This window comes from Dendronephthya gigantea, unplaced genomic scaffold (assembly GCF_004324835.1).
Source record: "Dendronephthya gigantea isolate DGI-Jeju-01 unplaced genomic scaffold, DenGig_1.0 000079F, whole genome shotgun sequence".
Lineage (NCBI taxonomy): Eukaryota > Metazoa > Cnidaria > Anthozoa > Malacalcyonacea > Nephtheidae > Dendronephthya > Dendronephthya gigantea.
The window spans coordinates 755,383-775,048 of NW_021163089.1; the positions used below are offsets into that span (position 1 = coordinate 755,383).

General features: G+C 36.4%; 5 protein-coding genes across 6 annotated transcripts; 2 read left to right on the forward strand and 3 right to left on the reverse strand.

Moving 5' to 3' along the window:
* Window positions 1–192: 192 nt before the first annotated feature.
* LOC114532345 (MAM and LDL-receptor class A domain-containing protein 1-like) lies at window positions 193–3,568 on the reverse strand. The gene is made up of 9 exons (XM_028553830.1): window positions 3,498–3,568; window positions 2,890–2,910; window positions 2,673–2,795; window positions 2,170–2,325; window positions 1,765–2,021; window positions 1,588–1,672; window positions 1,073–1,243; window positions 724–954; window positions 193–632 (listed from the first exon to the last, which is right to left on the reverse strand). Exons 1-9 carry the CDS (start codon window positions 3,550–3,552, stop codon window positions 193–195), a joined length of 1,539 nt encoding a protein of 512 aa, XP_028409631.1. The 5' UTR covers window positions 3,553–3,568.
* Window positions 3,569–3,985: 417 nt separating this feature from the next.
* Window positions 3,986–7,904, reverse strand: LOC114532403 (COP9 signalosome complex subunit 3-like). The gene is made up of 14 exons (XM_028553896.1): window positions 7,731–7,904; window positions 7,527–7,639; window positions 7,390–7,439; window positions 7,163–7,255; window positions 6,934–7,008; window positions 6,750–6,854; window positions 6,377–6,466; window positions 6,223–6,273; window positions 6,011–6,112; window positions 5,863–5,934; window positions 5,710–5,796; window positions 5,286–5,399; window positions 4,985–5,065; window positions 3,986–4,893 (listed from the first exon to the last, which is right to left on the reverse strand). The coding sequence occupies exons 1-14, from the start codon at window positions 7,901–7,903 to the stop codon at window positions 4,825–4,827; spliced, it is 1,275 nt and encodes a 424-aa protein (XP_028409697.1). The 5' UTR covers window position 7,904; the 3' UTR covers window positions 3,986–4,824.
* Window positions 7,905–11,620: 3,716 nt separating this feature from the next.
* On the forward strand, window positions 11,621–13,077 carry LOC114532412 (deubiquitinase DESI2-like). Its single transcript, XM_028553909.1, has 7 exons — window positions 11,621–11,958; window positions 12,091–12,163; window positions 12,255–12,348; window positions 12,441–12,548; window positions 12,633–12,666; window positions 12,740–12,914; window positions 12,987–13,077. Coding segments are annotated over exons 1-7 (525 nt in total). The 5' UTR covers window positions 11,621–11,919; the 3' UTR covers window positions 12,989–13,077.
* Window positions 13,078–13,166: 89 nt separating this feature from the next.
* On the reverse strand, window positions 13,167–14,593 carry LOC114532410 (coiled-coil domain-containing protein 97-like). 2 transcript variants are annotated; one of them, XM_028553905.1, is made up of 3 exons: window positions 14,204–14,593; window positions 13,782–14,092; window positions 13,167–13,540 (listed from the first exon to the last, which is right to left on the reverse strand). In XM_028553905.1, the coding sequence occupies exons 1-3, from the start codon at window positions 14,527–14,529 to the stop codon at window positions 13,233–13,235; spliced, it is 945 nt and encodes a 314-aa protein (XP_028409706.1). In that variant the 5' UTR covers window positions 14,530–14,593; the 3' UTR covers window positions 13,167–13,232. The 2 variants fall into 2 exon arrangements, with proteins under 2 accessions (XP_028409706.1, XP_028409707.1); XM_028553906.1 differs by having other exon boundaries at window positions 13,782–13,953; window positions 14,204–14,284.
* Window positions 14,594–15,124: 531 nt separating this feature from the next.
* On the forward strand, window positions 15,125–19,564 carry LOC114532409. The gene is made up of 11 exons (XM_028553904.1): window positions 15,125–15,275; window positions 15,419–15,773; window positions 16,225–16,393; window positions 16,547–16,715; window positions 16,785–16,992; window positions 17,081–17,391; window positions 17,711–17,873; window positions 18,273–18,342; window positions 18,528–18,583; window positions 18,666–18,929; window positions 19,174–19,564. Exons 1-11 carry the CDS (start codon window positions 15,219–15,221, stop codon window positions 19,245–19,247), a joined length of 1,896 nt encoding a protein of 631 aa, XP_028409705.1. The 5' UTR covers window positions 15,125–15,218; the 3' UTR covers window positions 19,248–19,564.
* Window positions 19,565–19,666: the final 102 nt, after the last annotated feature.

The window sequence follows — 19,666 nt, forward strand, 5'->3', positions numbered from 1 at the left end:
AGAAATTACATTTCACTCTCGGTCAGGATCGTTTCTTGAGGGATTCTATGGGATTTCTAGGGATAGGGTAAAGCATAAAGGAGAATGAGTGATGGTTCTTGAAGGATCCTATGGGATTGCTAGTGATACAAAGCGTAAAAGATTTCACTTCAACATCTCCTGTTCTAACACTGCACCAAAAAGAAATGTCCATCACTGGACCATCAAAGAGAATATTTTCGAGTGGGATAGGAACAGATTTGAAATAAACATGCCTTCGGTGTACAAAGCTTTAATATCTGCGGGTGATAACATCCCACTCCAAATAACTAATTCAACCATTGAGAAGATGGCGCCGGCAGTGGACCCTGATTTTCCAACAAACAGTTTCTTAACTCCAAGTTCACCAGCGCTGTCTCCGAGCACAGTTTTGAAAACTCCCGAGTGTTCTTTCACGTGACCATTTTCATAGTAAGTCAAACCATGACATGCGCTCCACGTGATTGCAACGTGCGACCATGCGAGAGTTGTAATACTGGCGTTCATGTTCCATTGTTTACCCTTGACATCCATGATTATCCCCACCGTGGTGCGATCAAGTGACGTCACCTTTAGTCCATACTTGCTTTCCGGGGAAAAAATATTTAATCCAGCTGTATAAGGAACATAAAACATTTTTAAACTACAACCGAAGTTTGAAGTTTCTTTGTTTCCAAGTTTGTTCAAGCAGACCTCTAAAAATACCTGGACTATGTTGTAATTGGATCCAAAATGACATGGTGAAGCCATCTTCGCAATTTTTAACGCCAAAAATACACGAATCGTGAGGAAATGTGATCATTACGCTTTCCTGCCCAGTCTTAATATCTAAGATGTTATCACCAATAGGACCAGAGTTGACTGTAGCGCTTGCATCTCCATATTCATCAGAAAATTTCCCATCTTTCAAGTCATCGAAGTACAAGCGATGTTCCTCTGTTTAAAAAAGACAAAAAATACGAGATTTCCTCCCTAAAATTAGATTACACCATCTGCGAATCATCTGCAGTGATTTACTCTGGATTTAGAAACTACATGAAGTATTTGAATATACCTGGACATAATTTATCCGCGGTCTCGTATCGTATTTGATAATTGAAATCGTAAGCTTGCTTCGTTTCACGTGAAAACAAAAATCTAGCACGTGATCGATAGTTGGCACCACAACTCTGATTACAAGTTTTCCACTGAGTCCATGGTTCACGAGAGTTTGTGTTGCCCAGGACTAGATGAACAAACATAATAATCATGTAAATCACAAACCTATTACCCTAGTGGTTCACTGGTTGTCCAATATAGGCACTACAGTAAACGAAGTGAAAACTATCCCTAATTACTCCAGTGAAAACTATCCCTAACTATTCCAGCGAAAACTATCCTAAATATTCCATAACTATCCCTAATTATCTAACAGCGATATACTTGAAAAAATCTTGAAGAGTCTCGCAGAAAAAGATGTGTTAAAACATTGTGTGTGTGGATAAAAATAAAATATGGCTTCGTCGCATTCAGAAATCGAGTACGATTCACTGAAAAGATTAGCCCTCTGGACGTTGCAGCAAAACAAACCTTCATCCGGGCAATCTACAATTTTGATGTCATCAAGACCAATATCACAACGATAGGGAGTACCCAGATGCGCCTGGAAAGCAATCTGAAACAAAATCAATATATTTAGGGGCATTTCTAATATGAAAAAACAAGGCAGTTTTTACGAATGTTAAACAAATTTTCATTTTTTCTCACCTGAAATGGCTGGAAGGAGGTAAATGGAACTGTGGCCGTTTGCCAGTTTGGTCCGCGGTTTGAATGCTGTATCCAAATAGCCTCGCCCCATCCTAAGGCAGTCTTGACGAAAACTTTCAACAGAAACACCTGATCACCATACATGTGGTAAGAGAACTTTAGGCATTTCTTAAACACTGGTTGTTCTTCAGGACTAATATACGATGTGAAGGAATATGCAGGCGCGTCGTCACAGTGCATAAAGACGTACCAGGTTCCTAAAAATATCACACAAATATACGAACAGTTTTGTGGTAACCTGGGAGCTCTAGCATGGAGCATAGGTAACCAGGCTCGTCAGCCCTCATGCGGTTAAGACCTTTTCACAAAACAAGCTGAGAAGACAGTGGTTGGTAACGAACTTACCTTGGCTACTTGATGGCACCCCAGCTGAACTTGATTGCTGTCGTGCATAACTCTTCCCCGTTGTTATATAAAACTTTGCAAGTGGGTGACCTTCGAGGACTGTGTAACCGCATTGGTAACTATTTTCAAAATCACAGTCTACCATGGAAATACGTTCTGAAAATATGCCATAACGAGAGAATGTAATATGAATATATATATATATATATATATATATATATATATATATATATATATATATATATATATATATATATATATATATATATAAACAATGTCGTTTGTATTATAACTACACAAATAGACCACTCGCATAATAGACCAACTTATGGTCTAGGTAACAAGAAGGAAATAAATCACCACAGCTAAAAATGGCATACCGAAATTAGTATAATTAGCCGCGGGTTTTTTCTCAAGTTGACGAATATCCCGGCGCCATTTTTGGGTTACTATCAATTTTCTTAAATATGTTTAAACAATCTATGTGTACAAGGTAGTCTTACTCTTTTTAAAGCACCATGGAACATTAGACGTCTGATCATCATAACAACAGTCGTTCGCCTCGCATTGTTGCTTTGAAGGAAAACCACAGTCTGTTCTTTCCGAGGTAGACATCTCACACGTTCCTGATGGACAAAATATTCAATGGATTACATAGTACATACTACAACGTATAGGTGATAAAAAACAATAATACATAAAACGGCTCTACATATTTACCCCGAGTGAATCCTGCTTTGCCTAAAATAAAATAAAAACGGTCTATTGTAAGAACAGGATTGATCTAGTTTGCGCGGAGCATTCATATACGTTTTTATCCTGATATGGAACGCAACTTTGAAAAACTCAAGAGTACTGAGAGAGAAATGGAACTATGAGTGGAACTAAAACAGTTTTTGCTTAAGAACATTAACTGTTACAATAATTTTAGAATTTAGTAAGCATGCAATGGTTTTAAGAAAAAATTCCTTTTTCGTGCATGATTGGCTTGGAATAGCAGGATAAAATAAATATATTTTCGCAAACATCAAAACAATGAAGTATATATGTATAAGATTTGGTGGGCAAACAGGTAATCATAGATCCTATAAAGGGATAAAGTATATCGCCGAAAACGATTGCGTTAGCGCTATAAAATATTTTACCAAATATCATCTGACTAAACCAGAAATCGAATACTCCGAAACTTCATTATATGAACACTTATATAGAAGTAGGCTTTTCTGTTTATTTTTTTAAGGCAAACCATATAGACGTCATAGTACCAACAAGAAAACACTATATAAAAACTATATTCATTAAAAAATACCGTAGCATACGTAGCTTACCTTGGAATATCAATTGACAAACTGTCAAACAGAAGGCTAACCAATTTATCCACATGATAGCTCAAACTATCTCTCGGCAAATGAAAATAAATTAAGACATCGCGCAACGTAAGTGCATGCGAATTTGTTGTGACTCTGCTAAGTGTGATGATGCTGGTGGTGGTGAAATTTGTCATTAGTTATTTAAAATATATACTCGAATTCGGCGGCAAACGTCAGTTTAAATGGCACACGTGATAGGTCCCAGCAGGTCCCCGGTTAATATCAGAGCGCGCTTAAATAAAACAGTACGACATGCAGATATAGAGAACAACGGAGATTCAAAATCACGCATGAATACAACTCGTCGTAATGGAAAGGTTCTTTTATTACGTTGTCAAATATACGACCAGGTTACGGCGAGATTTTTAGCGACGTGACTAGTTTGAATAATTAATAATAGCTATTAAACAGATGCATACAATACTCACAAATACTCTGAAATAATAAACAGGTGGAATGGATAACCACATTTCGTATGTTCAAATATAAAAAAAACACTACAACACACAGGAAATCATTCAAACACTATATATATACACAATAAATCATAGGCAATATTGTATCCTCCCCAACAGCCATACACCATGCAAAGCTATTAAGTTAGCTTGTGTCGAAGGCTCACCCTGCATGACCGTACTTATTTTCTCATTGTTTGCTTGGCCGAGCTTCAAACATATTGAGTCAGAGCACTGGGCCACAGCAGGTGCATGATATCAACAGTTCGTGGTTCTAGCAATTTTGTGATTCTGCATGAGTCACATCAGACACAGAGGAACATCGCTTGTACTTCGATGACTTGAAAGATGGGAAATTTTCTGATGAATATGGAGATGCAAGCGCTACAGTCAACTCTGGTCCCATTGGTGATAACATCTTAGATATTAAGTCCGGCGAACAAACCTTGCATGTAACTGTGGTTTATGATTTTGCCTGCGTTCTTAGAACACTCGTAAAAAGGCTGTGAGTAAGCAAAGATGACTAACCTCTTTGTGATAAGCCATAGTAGCATATCACAATTACAATACACTGTCTTCGTTTCCATCTCAATTACCCCAAAACCTTTCACTTGAAAGCGATTACAACCATTTGCTCTATATGCTTATACATCCTCTCAAGCAGAAAATCTTTATCTACGTAGGGTAAATAGGTGAGTTATAACCGAAACACCGCAGTTTATTGCAGTTCTATATCCTCCTAATGTCATGCAGTCAACTTCATAGTCATTCGTCTATTCGAGTTTCGCGCGCTTTCACCTGATTGGCTGTTCACGTTTTACCACGTCCAATCATAGCATCCCATCATCTTTCATTTTTCCTAATCCTTCGTCGTCAAAACCGCTGCTTACACCACTTGTCTGCAATAAAGACTATGAACTGTCAGAGTTTCAGCACAAGATACGATACACGAGATTTTTATATAAAGAGTTCATGAAAAAAAGACTTCACCTTTTTAATATACTGAGGATTAAGCGCTAACGTGTTGTCCATAGCACGAAGTTTGTTGTCCAGAGTTTGATATGCACGGATCTAAACTCAAAATAAGTATTTTAGTTGACGTTGAATGTGAAGCCGCGTCAGATGACTACGAGAATTGTCAAGCGAGAGCTCGCGTGTGTTATCTTTTTAATGCCTTGGTTATACGTCGCATTTTGGTCGCGTCGAACAATAGATAATGAGAATTAACGATTATCAACTGACATCCCGTTAGGTTAAGAGGGAGCAATCAAATTTCAAGGCAGATATTAACCTGATCGTCGAGTCGTTTCAGCATCCGAGGATCATTATATTTCTCTGGGTTACTGTGAAATGACACCATACCATCTCGTTGATTGATTGAAGCATAAATCTCACCATCTTCGATCTGAAATAAAAGAGGTTCAGAGTTCTAGGGCGGAGTCAGCGCTCGCCTGGAGGTCTAGATTGAAGGTTTAGAGTCCCATCTAAGGTACTGAGCTCTAGAAACGAGGAAGTCGTACCCCTACCGCAGATTCACAGCTTTCATACCTGGAGCTCAGAATTCTACCTTTTGTTTAGAATCCTACTTTGAGAGTTCAACCTGGGACTCAGAGCTCTACGAATCGGGGATTCAGCCCCCTACGAGAGATTCACAGCTCAATACCGGAGATTCTCATCCCCACCGGGGATCCCATATAAAAATCTTAAAAAAATACCATTTGTAAAACATAGCGTTCGGCCTCTTCCGTATCGTTGAGACCAACACGGTTTGTCATGTCGTTTAGAGAGAGCGTTAGAAATGTCTAAAAACAACAAGAAATTGTAGTAATTCAAAATTCTTTAACTGCCAACTCACAAGACAGACATACCTTTGTAAGCCTTTTGATAGTAACCCGATATAGTGACGTCATAGCCTGCTTAACAAGGCCCATATTAGTGTCCTGGGAAAAAACACTTTTTTAGTCAAGATTTGATATTACTAAAGGACAACTTTATACGAAAATTTGATCTACGAACCGTCGTGAAATGATCGACATGCTTGGCAACAACAGCATTGACTGATGATGGATTCCGTGATGCGTATGCCTCCGCTAGTTCGTGATATGGAGAACTAAGAGGCTAGAAAGATAACATTGCCTGATTGCCATTGCAGAGAAGAAGCTTGAATCATGAGCGTCATCTTATTTTCATAAGACAAACTACATTACTTCCATAATTTTACCATTTACCTTGAGATATTTCATTACAACATGTGATGTATACTTTGGGAGACTGATAATCTAGACAGAAGGGGAAATATTCTTATAGCAGCATTGAGTAAATTACAGTGCCAGGTAGTAGGTACAGAAATCTTCATATATCATCCTGGTGATAAAATTTTACCTTTGCATGTTCCAAGAGGGAGACCAACACAAATTTTTTATAAGCTGATAGCATGATATAACTAATGTCACTTGCTGGTGTGGTGATGGCCTGAACGAAGAACAATATGTTAACACAGTCATTGGTTTAGTTTGCTCTAAGAGGTGGGGTTTGGTATAGTTGCCTTGCGGAATAGACCATTCCTATAGTGACGTCTCATGCAAAAAGCCCTATGTTTCATGAATTTTGATTGGCAAAGCTAACCAGCCAATCAAACTTTGTGAAATATATCACGCTTTCCACATTGAACATCATTTTGAGAAAGGTCTATTCCAGAGGCATTACTTGCCAACCCAATCTCAAACCCCCTAATCTCTTCCTTCCTGATACTTACCACTTCATAAAAGAACAAGGCTCTACCAAAATTCTTTAGTGCCGTATATATCATACCACCATAGTAGTAATAAAGTAAGAAATACTTTGCATCATTTTGAGGATCCTGTAATAAGTGCATCCAGTTAATGTAAAGTACATATATAGACCCATGCAATCATTAAAAATGCACGGTAACCTTTTACCTCTTTTAAAATCTCCGAAAGGTTCACTTCAAGGAAAGGCAATGCAGGTTTGAAACATTTGGCAACCAGACAAAGCTGTTTCATAAAAAGAAATGGAATGATCAGTTATTGCTAAGAAATCTTAAACTACTGTACACAGCCTGTCTTTAACTACAAATTGTTCCCTTCTGTTGCTTATATATGGTTTCTGCATTCCCCATTCCTTGCTAGTTACTTAATTGTTACTCACCTGCATGAGGTCAGCATGGATTGATGTAAGTTGCAACAAAGATGCTTGTAGTTTTGTGATAGCAGTAGCAAGAATTTTTATCCCTTTTAAAGGCTAAATGAAACACAATAAAGAAGCTTCAACCCAGGAATAATTATTGCAAAAGACATCCACACTCTATGTACAACTACTATGAATAAACGAAGACAAATGACAAAATTGATACACATAAGTTGTGACATTTCTACCTGCTTTCTTTCAACAAGTTGTGACGTTAAGTGGTGGCATAGTTGGCAAACTACATTAAAAAGCAAGGGATATGGATATGCATTCACATTTAGTGATAAAAGAGAGGAGAACTGCAGCAGAAACAAGCCGAACTTACATTGACTCTTAAGCAGTTGAATATGTTCTGATGGACACATGTTAACACACTGCTGTATTTGCATGTAAAGTAGCTCAAAGTCGCCAGGATTAGGAAATGTAACTTTCAACGATCTGCAGCAAAGACGATAAGTTACGAATAGGTGGACGATACTAGCTAGGGAAAATAAAAAACGAAATCAGAAATAAAGTTGTTAAAACCTACAGCAAAGAAATGAAAGCTAACGCATGCTGTTCAGGATCTAACGCCCCAACAACTTGGTCAATGTTCGTAGAATTTTGCAGCAATTGTTCAGTGTTCTTGTTTAGCAATTCCGATAACTGTTGGTTGTTTTTATCCGCACATAATGTTTTTATAGCACAAATAAAATCCTCCATTTTGAATGTTGGAAATCTCATACGAGAAAAGTACCTCAAGGAACCTTGAGATTTATTAACCATTTAATCACTATTAAAAAATCTTTTTGTTAAAATTTTTAATACAATCAATAAATGAACGGCTCTAATTGAAACAAAATCATGTTCAGTCACAAAAGGCAGAAATACTTTATAGACGTTTTAAAACAGAATGCGTTTTCTTGAAAAAAAATCTCACGAGGGGAGAAAATGCCGGGTATTGGTAGGGACAAAATCGTATGGCGTTTACTCGCTCGAAAGGTACAAAAATACGAAAAAAGACTTTAAAAGATTAAAAAAACAATGGTTTAAAATGTAAAATTAACAAAGATTGAGATGTACATGCAAGAGAGTGATTAAACTTAGTCGTTTCTGTACACAGGAAACGCTAAAATCAAAACTTTTCGTGATGTTACTGAAAAAATTTGCACTGCCAAAAACTGATTCACGTCTGGTTACTGTTCATAATGTGATATACAAAATTAAACTCCTTTTGATCAAGCATCCAACTAGAGATGAAAAGAGGTGCGTTTGTTTATATTCTAGATAAAAATAGTTTTGAATTGTTTTACACGTTCCGCCCAATGCTATATATGGTCTCGTTTTTGACTTTTTGTGTTGTATTTTTACCAATCTTTTTTGTGTAGTTATGAAGAATTTTACTCGAACCCCGAATGCCAAGAAGAGATTGAAGTGAGTTTTGGGAAAGATATCTCATTTTTTTTCGTTTTTTTAAAGGCCTATTAAATGTTCCTTTCTGATGCAGGCTCATTTTCACAAACTAATGTGTGCTGTTAATTCTCTCTTCTAGGAAATACTTATGTTATTGTTTACTAACGAAAATGAAGAACTACTTCCCATGAAATCAAGCAATCTAACAGTTTACCCTTGTATCCTTGTTTATCATCATAATATCACAATACTGATCCTTATTGTCCCAGTACTCCACTCAGTCCACTGTTAACAATGGAACTAGAATCCTTGATATTAAAATAGTCTGCATGACAGTAGACAGAAGGTAGCATACTAACAGTGCATTTGACACATTTTCAGTTATTGGGTAGGTGTACGTATTTAAATACTATTTATATCAGTGCAATTTACATCGGTGCTTATTGAAAAATTACATCCAGTATTTTGACTTAAATGGAAATTTTCAAGATAAAAAACCATGGAAAATGGTTCACAAAATACAGTTTTACAGAGATGACATTCTTCTCAAACCATACCCATATGAATATTATCTCTACATCGAATCAACGGCATTACCACCGGAAAAGAAACCTATGCTACATCACCCAGTCTCTCCTCACTGCAAAGATGGTCAAGATGCAATCACGGACAGTGAAGATGAAACCCTCAAAGACAGTTCTAACATTAAAAAAGTTGAACCAAAAGCCGAAATACAGCAGTCGAACGAAGCCAATGTCTTCGAACCAGCAAAAATGTGCGACCATCCTGTAAAGAGATGTGAGCTAGCTACCATCCAGTTGCAAAATCTTTTACCATAAAATTTCTTCCCACAAAAATTCCATTCTAAGGGCTAAGGCTATTTGCATGTACACGTACAACACGCGATAGCGTTTGCAAGCGTTTTCATTTATGTTTTCATCAAAAAACGGCTGCAAACACTATCAATTTAGAGCTGAATTTAATACATTGAGGATTTCAGCCCTCTTGAATACGCTCGAAAGTCGGAAGTGATGCTCAGTCGTGTGTCGGGCAAAGAATGGCGGGGAAACCCTGTCTGTTTCCTGGTTTTGTAGCTCTTGGTTTAGTGAATGTGTACTTGTTTTTTCTAGCTCACGATGAATCAGAAGGTGACGATAATCAGGTCAATATTACTCAACTGTATTTCACATTGAAATCAGATTGAAAAATTAGATTTCTTAGTTTCTCTGTATGTGAAGTAGACGTTATTATTTTTACCCACAAAGCTATTTTTGTCAACCTTATTCAACAAATTGAACTATAATAATGGCCATGAATACTAAAACGAGCAGTTCTAAATTTAGTCAACTAGACTGAACGAAGACGACGTTCCACTGGAAACAAGGAAGCGATGTAAGACTATTACACTTATACCAGCTTCGAGCGTAGCTGGTCCTGCAGGAAATAAGAGTGATGAGCCAGATGAGGTACGGAGGAAAAAGAAATCTTATCGTAAGCTTCGAAAATTAAGTCTTTTTAACACGCAGTTCCCTTTCGTTTCAATTTCAGGCAGAACCAAAGAAATTTTCAGGTAACCTTGATACGGATTGATGGTATTCCTGTTGAGGATCATCTGAGTCATCTGACGCAACTGACCACCGAAACAGCAATGATAAAATAATAAAAAACCCTTTAGTTTTAAATAAAAGTTTTCTTTCAGTCACCGAATATTTAGACGCAAACCGTCATGATGTACAAGAACAAGACCTTCGCGAACATCTGCGATTTCAAGAATTGGCAACTCCTGCTGACGATGAATCTGGTAAGTGGTGATTGATCATCGAGTGTCGCGTGACTGGGCCTCATATCTTAGATGCTTGTCTTCGTTTCATTCAAAATGTATGAAATTAAATCTTTTTAACATCCTAGCTATCTGCGACTGCCCTTACGAAGAATCTCGTAGTTTTCATAAAGTCTTGAGGTATTGATTTCCTTTTTCTGGGGTCCGTTGTATAAAACTATTTAACTACATTTTGCATAGTTATTTTAGATAGTTCGTTCGTGGTTTTGGTAAATTTTATTTAAATTGATTATTTCTAAAGTACTAGAATGGCAAATACGACCATGGTCATATTCGCCGGAAAATGGCAAATACGACCATGGTCATATTCGCCGGAAAATGGCAAATACGACCATGGTCATATTCGCCGGAAAATGGCAAATGCGACACTGCAATACAATACAATGCAAACAATTTATTTAAACACGGAGGAATATTCAGTTAAAAAATATAACTGGTTTACAAAATTGCCGTGAGAAAGTCGTTATATATATTAGTAAAATAATCATTTGTAGCTTTCTTAAATTGAGGAAAGAGGGTTAAATTACGCATTTCTTCAGGAAAGCTATTCCATAGCAAAGCCCCGCTATAGCATAAGCTACGTTTTTTAAATCCTAGTTAACTCAGAAATATACAACTCTGATTGGCTAATTCTGTCCTTAACTTCAGTTAAAAGTTAACTAGTTTTTTATACAACTGGCCCCTGAAAGATTATCACGATAAATGGCATATTTTATCCAAATGACTATTTTTTTCTTATTTTTTAGTTCTGTCAAGAAACTGATGTTTGGTTCTTGAACTATGATTTATGAGTTATTGTTGCATACTTGCATTGCTTTATTTATTATATCATAGGAAATTTGTTAGATACTTTTTAATATATTTTATATTTTGTTATGAGCAGTTTATTAATGGGTAATATCTTTGAATAATAACGATCTTTTGCGATTGCAGGAGGTTGCCTTTGTAGTAGATAATGTACAAAAATACGTTTATGTAAAAGAAGAAATTAATTCCAAGTAGATTATATTTGACTAATAAAAGTTATTTGCAGATATATTCAGTGATATATATATATATAGGGCCCTATCAAGGATATTCCTGATATGATATTTACACGCGTGATGTCCACGTGGACCACGTCCACGCAGGCGTCCACGCACGACACTACACGAATTCAAATGAAATGAGACGTCACAGGAAGTAAACAGACAATATTTGGTGCGTTACTTTGTTTCAAAACTACATGAAAAACTTCATCAAACCCTTTGTAAACCTTCAAGATTCCTGTTGAGGTAGATAATGCGCTAAAATCACTTGCCGCGGAAATGGAGAGAAGCTAAATATTTATAAAATGACTCGAAATTTGAGGCGATAACAGCGAAAATCCTGATATGTATTTGTAAATAATAAATCAATTTCAATACTACAATTACAATTTATATCGTTCGGCGGATCATATATTATAAATCAAAGTTCGATTATTGCTCCTATGCAATAGACAGATATGGCTTCATTTCCTGTCTATCTTAATGTCTATGATATGGTAGGTATATCTTTATGAATTTAAGTTATCAGTATCAAGCATCTCAAAATATTTTCAGTTTTTATTCATCATTACCTTTAATCAAGCTTCCTTGAATATATTTCATCAATATTTAAAAACATTTAATTATAGCATTGGACGAATGACTATACATCAAAACTGGGTGTTGGAGTCTACCATTCAGCAGTTGAAGTACATGGTAGAGGTATTGACACAGCTACCTGTGAAATATATGATGCATCGTGAACATAATACAATGTTTCTAAATGACAATTTCATTTTCATTTTTTTTTCAGAATTTGCATTCATTGGTCATGAGTTGACCTCCTCCGGACTGGTTGAACTTGAGCCAAAAGGTTGCTCGTTTATGGGTGAATCTTTTAAATTTAGGTAATAAGGATTGCTGTGTTCATTATTGATTACCATGGAATGCCAGAGATTATTCCCTCCCCTGAAATCACTATGGTGTATTTATTCTTCAGGGAGTCTATATATCTAGGAAAAACAGACTTAACAGATGAAGATATTACCACAATAATTCAAGATTTAGGAGTACATTTTACAGGATTATCTTATCACTTAGTTACAAGGTAATATATTTGAACACAGTATAATTATTAAACCCCAACTGTATAGTCCATATGTTATTTAATTATCAGTTAATATCTTTCTAGGAATTGCAATCATTTTTCATCAGAGTTTTCACAGGTAATTGCTAAAACTTAAAATCTCTTGACACACCAATAAAATCTAATTTTTGAAACAATTTACATTTTCCTAGTTACTATGTGGCAAAGATATCCCAGCCTGGATAAACAGAATAGCAAATGTTGGTTCTAAACTTCCCTGGTTGTATAATTGTCTTCCTAAAGATTGGTTGACTCCTGAACCAGAGGAACAAGATAATATGAACTCGTATATGTTTAATCCTGACCAACGTCGTAATAATATCAACTGTAAGTTGCTCTTGAAATCAATATTTCATAGTTTGTGTTATGTTACAAGTACATTTTCTTCCATAATTGTAGAATTTCAGTCAAAATGGTGATTTATTGTGTGTTAGTGTGGGTCAAACAGTGGTACAATGCAGAATTGATAACTCATAATTAACCTTAGTTTTTATCAGAATAAAAAAGCTTTTGAATGTATTACCTTTTGCATAAAAACCTGTAAATATGATCATTTTAAAGAAATAAAGCAGATTTCTGTATCATATTCTACTAATGAGTGGATTGAAAACTTTTATGTTTTTTCATCCTAATGATAGGGATTTGTCACCTTCTTCCTGAGGCACAGCATTTTTCTAAAATTTTGTCACTTAAGTAATCCTCCTCTTCGCTATCAGTCAACATTTTTTCTTCTTCACAAACCACATTGTTACTGATCATCTCTGGTTTTTCCTCGTCAAAATACTTATCCTGCTCATCCTGACCTAATATTTCAAGATTATCATATTCATCATTTGTGTCCACAGTTGCATAATCAAATTCCTCATCGTCACCTTCCAAGAAACGCTGCCGCATGATGTTTACAAATTCCTCTCTAAGTTTAATTTTATCTTCTTGACTTACGTCTGTCATTTCTAAACAAAGTTTACAAAAAGGATCTTAACTTTGCTGCTTCTCTTTCAGCAAGTAAAAAGACCAAGTTTGGATCAAGGCTACCTTACTTTAATATATCTATTCAGAAATTGAGGGTGAAGATGGGTTATAGAGGGTTAGTGGATGATTTTAATGAATAATTTCTATTTTGATGCAAAACATCCACTATCCCTATATATCCCATCTTGACCCTCATAATTCCTATCACCACAGCATCCTTACCTTGTCCATTTTTATCTCCACTCTGTCCCATACTATCCATAACTTGTCCCTCCTTATTCGGCCTATCTATCCTCTCACAATCCTCATCATCATCATCTTCTTCCTCCTCCTCCACGCATTCCTCCATCTCTCGTTCTTCCATCTCCTTCTCCCTCAACCAATCACGATCAATCTGTTGAAATATAAATGATGACATTTTCACTTCATCATTCATCTGTTTCTCATCCAGTTCAAGTTTTTCTTCATCTGTCAAGTACTGTCCAATGTATTGTTCATACAGGAGTGGACATCTTTGCTGCATTTCAATTTCACTGAAAGAACAGGTGAATTAAATCCCAAATCAACCATGACATGCATTTCAATGCAAACCTTATCATCATTTTACAGGCAACTAAATGAACTAATATGGTGGTGATAAATACCTAAAATAACTGCCATCCCTTTCCAATCTTTGCAAGGCTTCATATCGTCTATTTTTGACACAGACACCTGAGGCTTTTGTTTTTAAACTTCTCTCTAAAATTCTCACAGCATATTCCATTTCACTGCCAGAAGCAGCGCAGAAGCAACGAAGATCTTCGAGTGAAATCCACTTTCCAAATCGTGCGAGAAATGTACGCGGATTTTGTTCAAAAATATCTTTTAGTATTTTCATTTTTTGCTCATTAGTAAGATCCGTTTCTGAGCGTTGTTGGCTCTTTACGTTTACATCACCCTTGTTGATTATCCTGCAAAACATTTCGTTCATTTTCGTTGTCTCATTCAGCTCTGAACTGAGTGAACTCTCCTTAAAATCATCTTCACCTTCATTTTTCGCCGCCATATTGTAGCTTTTGGGAAAAACTTTATGTAAGATTCCTATTAATTAATGGGATTGGATTTGGCCATACGAGCAACTGGATTATGGTTAGGATTGGTTTAGGATTAGGATTAGATTCACCTGCAGTAACTAATATGGATGTCCTTAAATGGTAAAACCTGGGTACCTGCAGAAGTGGGACACACAAATTGCGATGACCACAATTTAGCAGGTCACGAATATTAATGAACGAAAGACGTTGTATTATTCTTGAGGTTATTCTTGATTTACTAACCGCTTTTCTAAAACTCAAAGTGCTTTCAACAAACCTGGATGCAACAGAGCTCAAGGGCAATTTATATGCGTCCTAATCCGTCAATGAGCAGTATCTATAATGTTCAACAATTTCCATATAAAAAACTGTTTACATCCTATTGCGATTTCGGGTGAAAATTGTGGTTTAAAATTGAAACCACATCATAGCAACGATTTCAATGTTTATAGTTAATGAAAGAAATAGCTCTGAATACGGTGAACTCGCCCATTAGCAGAAAACACCAGAATACGTTTAATGGCTTAGTTTAAAGAAAACGAGGAAAGAATTACTTTACTTCCGTCTCTTTTCGCGCAAAGAAAAAATGCAGCTGAAACAAACGTCTTTTCTACTACTACTGTTGGCATTCGTGCCGCTTAAGGTAAGAAATACGTTGTTTTAAATGGTTTAAATGATGTTGATTAAAAAAGAATTCTGTGACGCAGTGAAATTTCTAAACATGTATGTCCATGGGATATTCTCTCGACTTCATCGCGTCTTATCGGCGATAAAAATATTTTTTAGGCTTACGGATTTACATTCACTCTCAAGCCAGTCGGTTCTACGACAGTTACAGCGGCCCCAGGAGATATAATTACATATAATGCCCATATCATCGTGTCAGAAACCACTCCACTGTCCTTTCATGTCAGTCTGCCGTTCTCTCAAACTCCGATTCTAAATGTAGAAAAGATTGAAGTTATTGGTAAAGGGAAAAATCTTCACGCAGGCATGGAACAGTTTACTTATGCCAATAAAGATAGTAACAGTTTTGAATCTCAAAGCCAAGCCTCAATTGATTTTGGAAATGTAACTCGCAACTCAGGTTCATCAAAACCCGGAGATGACTTGGTAGTTCAAGTGCAGGCACGCATGTTGGGTAGGCTTCTAATGATGTTGACACTTGACAGTTACAACACAACACCAAAAAACAACACAGTTACACAGCTACACAAAACCAAACACAACACAGTAATACAGCACAACACAACGCCAAAAAACAACACAGTTACACAGCTACACAAAACCAAACACAACACAGTAATACAGCACAACATAACACTAAAAAACAACACAGTTACACAGCTACACAAAACAAAACACAACACAGTAATACAGCACAACATAACACTAAAAAACAACACAGTTACACAGCTACACAAAACCAAACACAACACAGTAATACAGCACAACACAACGCCAAAAAACAACACAGTTACACAACACCAAACACAACACACAACAAAGCACTGAAAACAACACAGTAACACAGTATATAGGACAACACGGCATACAAATTATAATACAGTTTTAATTTGAATATTTTGCAGAACATTCTAGTATCAAGACAGGCGCAGTATTTTGGTTGTATTTTGGTATGCACTATCTTAACGATGCAGTCTGGGTTGTTGGAAAGTCAGTAAAAGCGGAATTGCGAAGTGGACCAGCAAATGTTGGAGTGTCTCTGAAAATTCCACCCAGCCTTACACCATTGATAAAGTATTGGGCTTTTCTTTCATTGTTTTTTTATTTTACTTCATTCCAAACGAGACTGAGGATTACCATTATTTGTTTTGCCTGCATGAGAATTTAATCATCTTATGAAGTAGATCACCCAATTATCATCATAATATGGCTTTTTATCTTTTGCAGAACGTTTAAATTTAATATTGATATTTATCACTTGCCCAATTCGAAAGGATCAGCTTCCTCATTGACCATCACACTATCAACTCCATCCACGCTGACCACACCAGAAGCTAAAGCTGATGGACCATCGCCAAGTTTTCAATTATCAACAACAAACGGAATTACAATCACGGTAAAAACTTTTTTGAAATGCAAGTAAACCTGGTCATTTTCATCATTTCTTCCTTTGTCTTTTCTTTAGTTTTCAGAACCGTTTAAAGTTGGCCAAAAGGCGAGAATTATTGTCACAATGACGTATGCAGGTTCCGAGAAAGGAAAGTTTGTTTATGGTAACATTTACGGGAGTTTTCAGTACGAGACAGCTCTAGCTGGTGGTTCCTGTAGCGAGTTGCAAACAGTAGAAAAAAAAGACGAACTACAATTGCCATTCAAAATGTACTCGCAAGAAGGTACGTCATTGATGCTTTCCTCGTAACTATTATAAGAAAATACAAACTTGATGCGAGACATTCAAGGATTTACCATTTCTTAAAATAGACACCTGTGAGGAACCGCTTAACACCGGTTCAAGCGTAGAAGTGAACTCAGCATATCTACCATGCTGTTCAGCGACCTATATTTCCACAAGTGCTTCCAAGTCCGGAGCTATCTGGCTAGCTTGGAAAGATGTCACAGGCGCTCGACTAGCTGATGAGTATATTCAATATAGTTTTGATAAAAAGACTACCGTGCGAATGATTGTAACTAAAGGACATGTCCCGTGGAAAGTGTTTGTTAGGAGCTATCATGTTTCATACAGTCAAAATGGTGTTCATTGGAAGTACGTCACACACATAGGGAAGAAAAAGGTAAAAATCTTCGATCGGGAACTAAGAGTGGTCTGTGGTGTGCCTAATTAGGGCGTAATATGCCCAGATATATTGCTTCGCAAAACCGATAGAACGAAACAGAAATAAATGACAATACCATTCAGGTCTATACATTGCTGCTATTTGCCTATTTTCCCTACAGAACAACCCACAATGAACATTCAAGAGTTTCCGGCTAAACATTATATACACAGAAAATGAGCAGCATAACACGACCTATAAGGTCTTACTATTCGATCTGTTTTGATCCCTAACATCCATTATTATAGACTTTACAGTATCTTATATTTCTGTGCAGGAGTTCAAAGCAAACACAGACGGGTTGCACAAAGCGCTTGTTTTATTTCCGAAACCTTTGAACGTTTGGTTTTTACGGATTCACGTAGTGAAGCACAGTCCTCTTGGCATTGGAATGAAAGTAAAGTTATATGGTTGCGAAGATAATACTGCGACTAAGCCGTGTAAGTGTCCAGGCTATTTTACAGCCCCTCCCCGCCCTTCCTCCGAGTCAAAGTTTGTTCAAAACTTTGAGACTGGAATTTTTCGTAGATGTTGGCTCAAAGTAAGGTTCGATATCAATGGATATCTCAATAAGGCTGGCGGAGTGCTGGTCTGACTGACTGCATTGCTATTAAACGTTTTCTCTCTTTCTCAATGCCAGTAAAAACTGGATCTCCGTTCCATGATAATAAAGGCATTGCTTGTTCCCAGGAAATGCCTAAACCTGGACCAAACAGGATTCAAAAAACAAGATGCATAGATTTTAGATCCGGATTCCGGAATAATTCACATTCACTGCCCCTGACAAATCTTTAATGCGGCAAAGTATGGATCAAACTAATAAAAAATATTTGTTTTAGACGAAGTTCACCAGCGAGGATTCATTGCAGCAAGTGCTGTATTGATTTTATGCAATGTCCATCCAGATAGGTCAGTTGAATAAGTTGATTTAGTCATTTTTATCAGGTTTTTTGCATTACTTATACGACACTAGTAAAATAATTTTTGTTCCGCAATATTCTATAATAATTTAGCAAACAACTAAACGAGAATTCTAACAAAATAAACGAGTAAACTTCAGCAAATTTTCAGCAAAATCTGCTTTAATGATTTAGAATGAAAGCAAAACCAAACTGTTACATCAGCGAGGATGATGGATTAAAATGGAAACGTAAGTAAATAAAATAAAAACAATGTTTCCGCAACAGTGTTGTAGCTCACTGCGGCTCACCCGAGTTTCATCCGCCTTTCAGCAATGCATTCAAGTATCGTGAACATGATTGGACACGACTCAAGCACGGGCAAGAATTACGCCATGGGTGTGACGTCAGAGGACACGCCATTCTACATGGAAGTTTTATCGGCTCAATCTGTCCGAGTGATTACTGAAGCGGACTGGAACGCTGTGAAATCAGCATGTGTTTTACCAATAGTGATTCCCATGTATCCAGTACACGGTAATCCCTTGTACCAGCTCACTGGCACGTCAGTAACTGTTGGGACGATAACTTATGTTGGTAAGATAATTATGTACTTTGATGTATCATATAATTAAAAACACAATTATAGACTACTTATATCATATCATACTACGTTATGTACAATCCCACACCCTATCATTCCATAACTATCCAACTCTACACCTTAACATACCAAACACTATCATACTATAGCAAAAATACCGTGTCCTAATAACCTACTTTTCCTAGACTAATGCTATTCAAATTCCTTAAAATAAATTTTGTTAAATGTCTTTCTTAGCTTCACCCGAGGGATTACTCAAGATCGAGGGTGGAAACACCAAAATGATAGCGTCCTGGACCGAATACAAATAGGCTTGGAGATGAAACAAAATGGACCTTTTTTCTGTCATTCTGAAGCACTGCGCAGTCCGCATTCCACACTATATTACTTATACACTATTTAATTTTTCATTTTTTAAACATACGTTCGCTTTTCATTGTTCAAATTTAAGGCTATTTATTACACACGATATATAATCTATTAAATTAAATATTATTGTAAAATATTATACATCTTTCATTTCACGTACTAGTTAATTAACGAGAGAATAGTTGTAATTTTATTCTCAGTGAAAATTGAATGTCAAAACATGTTATTATTGTTACTTAATTATTTGCACTTAGAAATTTCGAGCATTAAAATTTCATTAACAGTAATTGGGTTGGATAATTTAATTAAAATCTGAAAGTAGTATGTTGCGCTTTCCTCGACCTCGACAATGAACGCGATT